Raw genomic sequence first — 8,259 nt, forward strand, 5'->3', positions numbered from 1 at the left:
GGGGCCAAAGCGAGACGAGAACGTAGTGTTCCACCAAACTCCTTCCGATCGCAACTTTTAGCCCAATTTAAACTTCTCTCCCGTGTCCGGTCCACTTGTATCTGTCCTGACTCTCCCCGGCAGCTTCGTTCTAACGAAGGAAATGCTTCTGAAGGGAACCTAAATCCCAATTTGGTTAAAAACAAAACATGGAGAAAACGTCAGCCACAGAATTCAGAAAGTAAAACTGTGCAATCTGGAAAAGATGAGCTCAAAGTAAATTTAATGGACTAGTTCATTCATCGAGCCTCTGAGAACATAAACCAGAAATGGAAGGCTAGCTTTAAGGTGAGTATTGCGGAGCAAACATGCTAAACCAAACCGCATTTGCCCTAACGGTCTTCTCTCCGCTTTGGATGTTGATATTATTGTTAAATTTTAACTTTTCCAGCAGCAGCCGCAATGATAGGAGTTGCTTAGTTTCCGGCTCTTAAATGGAGACAAAGAGCCAGTTGATTTCTTCTTCCTTGCACTCAAGGGGCCTGACTTTATTTCCTACACACAGGGATACAGAATTCTCCTGGAACCATCATGAACCAACCCTTGAGGTTTAGATATAGAAGAAAATGTGCAGCAGCAAACTATTTTTTCTATCTGTAAGCCCCCCTTTTTTTCCCAACAGACTTAGGTATTTCACTGTATAGGTTCTGATTTCACAACAGTAAGACAGGTATACTTAAGACAGGTATTTGAACTTTTTTACTTTTTCAGCTAAATTTCTCCAGTTTTTACCAAAACTGAAAAGGTCTGAGGTTGCTTCCAATGATGTTATATTTTTGGAAAGACTAAGTACCATTCACTAAGTGAAAAACCCATTTCATTTATTAAGGTGCACTCTTGCTTGAATCATGATATTTAATTACCACATAGAAAAGAAGGAAAAGTTAGACAATCTTATTATAAGAGAAGCAAGCACTCTCCATCCGTCTGTTTAAAAAAGGTTGTCAGGAAAGTTGCAGGACTCCCGTACTGCGTAAGGATGAACTAGATTAGGGAGTGGCCAAATCTGGACCACAGCCTGGTTTTTACAGCCCTCAAGATTAGAATGGTCTTTACATTTTGAAATGGTTGGGGAAAAAAATCAGAAGTAGAATATTTTGTGACATGTGAAAATTGTATGACATTCCAGTTTCAGTGTCCATCAAAAAGGTTTTCCTGGACCACAGCCCTGCTCGTTTGTTGGTGTATCCTCGACGGCTGCTTCTGTGCTGCGACAGCAGCACTGAGTAGTTGATAGAGACCACATGGCCTGCAAAGCCTAAAATATTTGCTCCGTGGCTCTTAACCAAAAAAAAGTTTGCCAATCCCTAGGCTGGGTGATCTTTAAGGTCCCTTTCACCTCCACATTTCCAGGAATTTTTCTTCCTTAGATAAGCCGAATCTTCCATCAAAGGCAATGCACGGGGGCTGGCCCCGTGGCCGAGTGGTTAAGTTCGCGCGCTCTGCTGCGGGCAGCCCAGTGTTTCGTTGGTTCGAATCCTGGGCGCGGACATGGCACTGCTCATCAGACCACGCTGAGGCAGCGTCCCACATGCCACAGCTAGAAGGACCCACAACGAAGAATATACAACTATGTACCGGGGGGCTTTGGGGAGAAAAAGGAAAAAAAAATAAAATCTTTAAAAAAAAAAAAGGCAATGCACAGAACACACATTCACTGATATAATAATCTCCAAAAAACTGTTTCTTTTGTGTTGTCAACATTTCCTATGGAACATGTAAAGTAATACTGTCTGACTCACAGAACACACACACTAAGTTCCCAGATATTAATTACTTTTAAAGGCAAGCTCTGGGTTCTAGAAAGTGGTATTTTAAATTTTTCGCAATTTTATTCTATTGACAAGTTTAACAGACCATCTGAAAAATTACCAAGCAGAATGAAAATGAAAAAACCCAACTCCCCTAGGAACTTATACATAAAATATTTATTAATAAGTAAAATGATTTTCCCCTGCCTTTGGTTATTAAAAAATTTTGATTTGAGTACCTTTGTTGAGACCAATTGCTAACAATGGTTTTACAGTATTCAGCCATGAGACAGAGAGAGATAAATAGGGTAGCTCGACAGGTGATAGACAGATGGATGATAAACTATAGATAAAGATATAAATGTGTTAAAGACCATATCTTACAAAGGTTTAATTACAAATCTTGGTTTTGCTAGAAGTTGGAAATCTATTTGCACATAACCTCATTTCTTATAAGTAAACAATATACAAATAAATTCACTTGAATTTCCTAATTCAGAACATTGGTAATGAATATAGCACTTGTTGAGAACTAAGAGAGGAAAACAAGAACCAGTTTTGTGGGGGAAGAAAGGCAATATCTCTTTCAAAAGCTTTTCTCTTGACTTAACAGTCCTTAGTGCCTGAAAAATACGCCATTTTGATAACGAGATTTGCAAAGTAAATCATATTGGTGGTTTAAATTTCATCCTAAATCTTAGATTATGGCTTAGAAGCTATACTAAGTATCTTTGTAAAGGATTTCTTTGAGGTTTTGTAGGGGAAACAAGAAAACGTTTGAGCAGATCTGGGCAGAAATGCTGATCTTCCTTTATGACAATTACCTGCACTCGGTACTACACAAAAATGGGGATCTGACAACCAAAGGGGACGAGATGCCAAGCCGGACCACACGGTAAAATTAAAAGTAACTTGGAGAAAGCAGGTGATAGTTTATGATTTCAATATAAAAAACATGTAATTACTTCTCAGATGTCACTGTGAAGTCAGAAAATTAGATGATCCCACCAAGAAGGGGATGAATGGTTTTATTATCACACCACCCACTACTTCAAGATGAAATAATCCCCGAGTTCTGAAATGTCATTGCTTAAGCAACTAGACAATTTCCTCCAGCCTCTTTTTAATGTAGAAAATCACTTTGTAATAAGACCTCTACACAGGGTAAAAAAGCACAAAATAGACTCAAAAAATCACAAAGTAGACAAAATATATATATCTTTTTACAATGAAACTAAGATGCGCCTGTGAAACACTGAGATCAATGACTAATCTCAGACTTCAAGCTGGATTTCCTTTTATAATAATTGTGTTCTTTATGTCTTCCCCTAAACCTTGAATGCTTATTAAAAAACTTACCCAGGTAAAAAGGAGAGAACAGGTATTCTGATCCGGTACCGTACACAACAAAAAAGAAATAACAATAATAACGATATAATAAAAACCCTTAATCTACCTGTTTACAAAATTCTTTTGACAGCCATACCTCAAGGGCACTTAAGGGCTCAAGCATTTGTCACACAACCGTCAGCAACAACACAGCCATCTCCAGGGGATGCTTTTTTCCATCATAAATCAATCATGCACTGGGATGAAACATATCCAGAAATGCTAATTCAGAGAGAGACATTTTCATACAGTTAGGGAGCAAATAAAACCATCCAAAAGAACCGTGCCATAAACACCACCAACATGCGAAGACTTCCACTTGAGAATCCTTCCAAAGGCCACGGCCTCCCTGTCTTCCTCCGTCTCGTAAAGGAACCCACCGGCACCTTGTGTTACACGGTCACAGCCGGGTACATCTTCTGTTCACTGTTAGTGTGGGGGAAGGGGGCCTGGATTTGCCTGTAGCCCGTCTGCAGGCCGTCCATGAAAGGCGGCACAGGCGTCATGGGCACCGAGTCATGCTGCACTGTGTACCCCACATATGGGGGATGCAGGTACTGCCCTTGATGGGGCACAATTTGGGTGGCCTGCTGACAGTTCAGCACAGAGAAATTCGTGGGCATGTTGACATATACGTTGTTCATAGTGCCCTCGGGCAAGCAACAGTTGGTCTGTGACCTTGTTGGGGGCGCCCGGGCCCCAGAGTTGGCACTGGAGCTGGAGCTGGCCGCTGTGCTGGACTGACGGGAGGACGACCCTCGGGAGGTGCTGGCGCTGGGGATCATGGGGATGGTCTCCATCAGGCGGTTCCCTCCCGGCGCCCGGCTCTGCTGGGGCTCCTGCTTAGGCCGGAGACATCTGCAGCAACAGGCCGCCACGAGGGATCCCAAGATGATGAAGGCGACAAACACGGACCCAACGATGAGGAACGGCACGTAGATGGGGACTGAAGGATGAAAACAGAACATTATGGTTGACTGTGAGAATGCAGTAAAAACCTGGTGATTGGCAGCGGAGACACATAACTGAGCAACACTGATCCCAAGAATTGAAAGACCTAGGCCAAGCGGGTTTGCATGCTAACTAGCAGCCCACGAGATGCACTGTCCTTTATCAAGAGCTCAGGAAAGGCAATAGGGTACCACAGGCATGATGGAGCAGTCCCCCCAAAGCAAAACTGTTCATACTTAGAGCTACACTCACCAGCTGCAACACTGATTGAGGCAAATATCCAATTTAGCAAAAATATCAGTTTAATGTTTTAAGACTGTTCTAAAATTCCTACAATAACTGAACTGCCCAAACTTAAGGCTGCCCCAACAGATAGTTGGAGGATCTGCATAGAATTCGGTTTTAATTATTTAAACGACTTGTTTCCCCAGAAAGTTGTTTATATTTCTTGCAAACTTCTTTTACCATTTTTTAGCAAATTCTCTTTTCATAGGCAAATAAATAAAAAATTTAGGTCAGACTCTAGCCACGACCATTTCCAAAAACAGTCTGTAAGACACAGACATCCAAGAAGGGTGAAAAAAACCCCACCCACCCTTGTCTGGCTGAAGGCTGGGCCTGTGGTGGTGGGCCTAGCATGTGCCACTGGATGGCGGGAAGTGAAGTGACTCTTGTGGAGGGAAGTTATTCCAGGCAGCAGATCAGGATGAAACAACACACCAAGGAGAACAAATGTTGGGAGCAAAAAGACATCTGTTCCAGGAAGAGCGCCCACAGTGAGCCAAGGAGGCACCCAGGAAGGACCAGGGTGGCTGAGATGGTGCAGTTATGCCCGGAGTTATGACACAGGATTCTGCGTGAAGACCTACGCGGAAAGCCTGCAGAGCACAAAGCAACGGGCATCACATTTAACAAGTGTGGTTTATCCTGAAAAATAAAAACTTTACTGAAATTAGTAGTGAGCTCCATTTTTAAATTATTTTACATAAACCTTTTGGGAGCCATGGGGCTAGCACTACAGGGCTTTCAGAAGCTACACACACCGGCCGATGGGGGCAGAGAATCAGGAGGGAGGCCCTGCAGAATGCCTGGAACCACCTCTGTGAAATTTCACCCTGTGTTACCAAGAACCTACGTTTTTTGCTGTGTTCCTGCCGATCTTCTTAACTACGTGATTGGAAAACATGAGGACAGGGACCAGGTCTTGCTGGTCCTGGCAAAGCACAGCGCCAGCGCGGGGGTGCAGGGCAGCGCTTCCGGGAGGAGCCCAGTCCTCCCACACCTCGGATCGGACGCACGAAACACACTCGGTCTGTCCGCTGGGGCAGCCGACTTTCGGATCAAGCTCCTTTTGACGGCTCTGGGACTCCTGGAGTCAGGGGTATCAGAATACAGTGCCACATGGAGTCACGGAGAAATAACGTCTCATAAGTAAGACGAACTTTCTAAGTATTTAAGCAAAGGCTGACATCTGAAGGTTTCCGGAGCTGTTCAGGGGGAACAGAGTAAATCCCAGATTGACTCGGCGCGCTCGCTGCGCAGGCTGCGCACAGCTGGCTCTGCCAGCCGGTGGTCTCATCGCGCGCCCTCCTCAGGCCAATGCCGGCGGAGGGGAGCAGAGGATGCTGGGCTTTTTCTTACGCATGCTATAAATATTTCATTCTAGAAATGAGCATGGCAGCCCCGACTATGTTATCGATAAGTAACAAATGATGGTAAAAAAGTACTCCAAACGCTACAGCAGAAACTAGCTGAAAGGAGGCTGAGTCCACAGAATGAGTTCTCGGGAGGAAGGAGTGTTCTGCCCCCAGGATTTTTAACTGGAGGCGTGAACAACGGCACAGGGTACAGAAGGCAGCGCTCGGCCAAGCCCCGGCAGTGCCCAGCGGTAACCGCAGAAGAGCAGGGAGAGGAACAGAACTTTTAGGAAAAGAGATTTAAAAGCAGAGTGAAGAAGGCATCCATGCACTTCACACGGCGTCACGAGAAGTCAGCTGCCTACTGATCTGCCCAAAGTCAACGCAACTTTTTAGACCATTCTGGCACCCAGCTCCGCAGACGCATCAAGATAGCAGTTCCGCCTCGGGCTAATTTCTCAGGGCTTTACTGACGGCCACACACCCTGCAAGGCTGAGCTCGCATTTTAGGACGGCCCCTTTTCTGGAATTACCCGGTTTTCCTCTCTCAGATTCAAGGCAGTGGAACAATGGGAGGAGCCTGGCTAATAAAATGCCTGACTGCAAAGGGGAGGGCACTGAAAGGAGCTGCCCCTACCAGGGCCCGGGGACAGCGCCGCCAACACAGACGCCACCCAGCGCCAACGCTCAGGCAGACCAAACTCCGGGCTCAGGGTGCTGGTAAAGTCCTCTCCCTGACATAAGCAGTCACAGAAAAGAGAGGAGATGCCCCCTCTGTGACATGTTTGCCCTTTGACCTCTACCCCTACAAGCGAACTAAATCTTCCCTCCCAAACACACACACATTGGTGTAGGGCCTCGAGGCAGCCAGTCTGGGAGGTACGTGCAGAGGGGAGGAAGTGGAACCTATCAAATTCCTCTCCGGATTTGTTTATTTTTCTAACTCTAGCGATGGCAATCTGGAAAAAAAAAAGGTAATTAAAAAACATTAAAGCCACAAAAAGCAAGGTTGGGCACCGCTATGATATCACACCAACCAAGTCTGACGTAGTAAGAACTGTCCAGAAACCAGAGTGGCCCCGGACGAGGCAGGGGACAGTGCAGCCACGCGTACGGGAGCATAAGAATGCCCCGTGGTCCCGTAAAACGCCTCACCCAGGACAAAGTCCTGAGGAGCTGCCTTCCTTCTGAGGAGCCTTCAGGCAGAAACCCTGCCAGCCCCCTTGTGAGGGAACGCCCCACCGTTTCCTTGGTGCTCCCAAGACGGTAACCTTACTAGAAGTTAGACCTATGGAGACACGAGACCTGGGAGGGGACAGAGGCCCCTGGAGAAGAGGAATGTGGGGCTGTCTGCGACCCACACTAGCTTAGACGTGTGGAGAATCCAAGCCTAGAGAATCCTCGGAAAATCCATGCCAAGTCACTCTTTAGCTGACAGATGGGGAAACTGAGGCCCAGGGCAGTGAATTGGTGTCCCACCTCGCACAACCACCTCCTGGTCCCAGATCCTTTTCTGAAATGTCAGTGCTCCTAATTCCCTTCCCATCTCCAAGCTCCCAGGTCCGTGCAAAGCCAACCCTCCTGCCCCTTTCGCGCTCGACCTGGCCCACCCTACCTGCCGAGCCGTCGGGGCTGTCTTTGTCCGCTCGGCCTGGCTCGCCGGCGCCCTGCTGGCGGTCGTTGTCGCAGCCGCCCTGGTCTAGGCGCGCCTCGGCGCTGGAGCAGCAGTAGCGCAACGCGCAGCTGCCGCAGCAGATGGTGGCGTCGCCGCCGTCGAAGCGCTCCGGGCACTGGAAGCCGATGCGCCAGACGCCCTGCGCGTCCAGCCAGCCGTGGCAGTACTCGCCGCTGGCCCGCGCCCCCGCCGCCAGCAGCGCGGCCAGCAGCAGCTGCAGGAGGGAAGCGGCGTTCCGAGGGGAGGCGGCGGGCGAGCGGCGTCCGCCCCACATGGCACCACCCTGGGCGCGGGCGGCGCGTCTCAGAGGGCGCAGCGCGATTCCCGGGAAGCAGGGGCCCGGGCGACCCTGGTCTCAGCGGGGCGGAGGCCGGGACCTCTTCGCTGAGTGTCCCTTCCGCGGCGCTCTCCGCGCGGGCCTCTGCCCTCTGCCACGACGTCTGGGAGCCGACGACGCCGGGCTGCGGGGTTGGGGGCTCCTAAGCCATCCCCTCCCTCAGCCGGGTGGCCCGGTCCCGGTAGGGGCTGTCTTGAGAGTGGGCACTCGCTGATGGAACTCTCTGGGCGCAGAGTCAAAGGGCCCCCGAGGCTGCCGTCCTACAGCCCCTGGAGGCTTCACCGGCGACAAGACCCTCCCGGTGCATCCCCGAGGGGACGCTCACTCCACTCGGAAGGCGGCTGGGCACGTCGCTGTGCACCCGGAGCCAGGTGGCTGCCGCAGAGTTTAAGCCTCGGGGTCCCACACACGAGTCGGGGCGCGTCTCCTCTCCTTTATTCCCCTCTCGGGCGGCGAGAAGGGGCCACGAAGGCGGGCAGC

At 48.8% G+C, this 8,259-nt stretch overlaps 1 protein-coding gene across 1 annotated transcript; it reads right to left on the reverse strand.

Moving 5' to 3' along the window:
• Window positions 1-1,952: 1,952 nt before the first annotated feature.
• SHISA2 (shisa family member 2) lies at window positions 1,953-7,987 on the reverse strand. Its single transcript, XM_014843207.3, has 2 exons — window positions 7,383-7,987; window positions 1,953-4,125 (listed from the first exon to the last, which is right to left on the reverse strand). The coding sequence occupies exons 1-2, from the start codon at window positions 7,714-7,716 to the stop codon at window positions 3,572-3,574; spliced, it is 888 nt and encodes a 295-aa protein (XP_014698693.1). The 5' UTR covers window positions 7,717-7,987; the 3' UTR covers window positions 1,953-3,571.
• Window positions 7,988-8,259: the final 272 nt, after the last annotated feature.

The sequence above is a fragment of the Equus asinus genome, chromosome 11, assembly GCF_041296235.1.
Source record: "Equus asinus isolate D_3611 breed Donkey chromosome 11, EquAss-T2T_v2, whole genome shotgun sequence".
NCBI classification, from domain to species: Eukaryota; Metazoa; Chordata; class Mammalia; order Perissodactyla; family Equidae; genus Equus; species Equus asinus.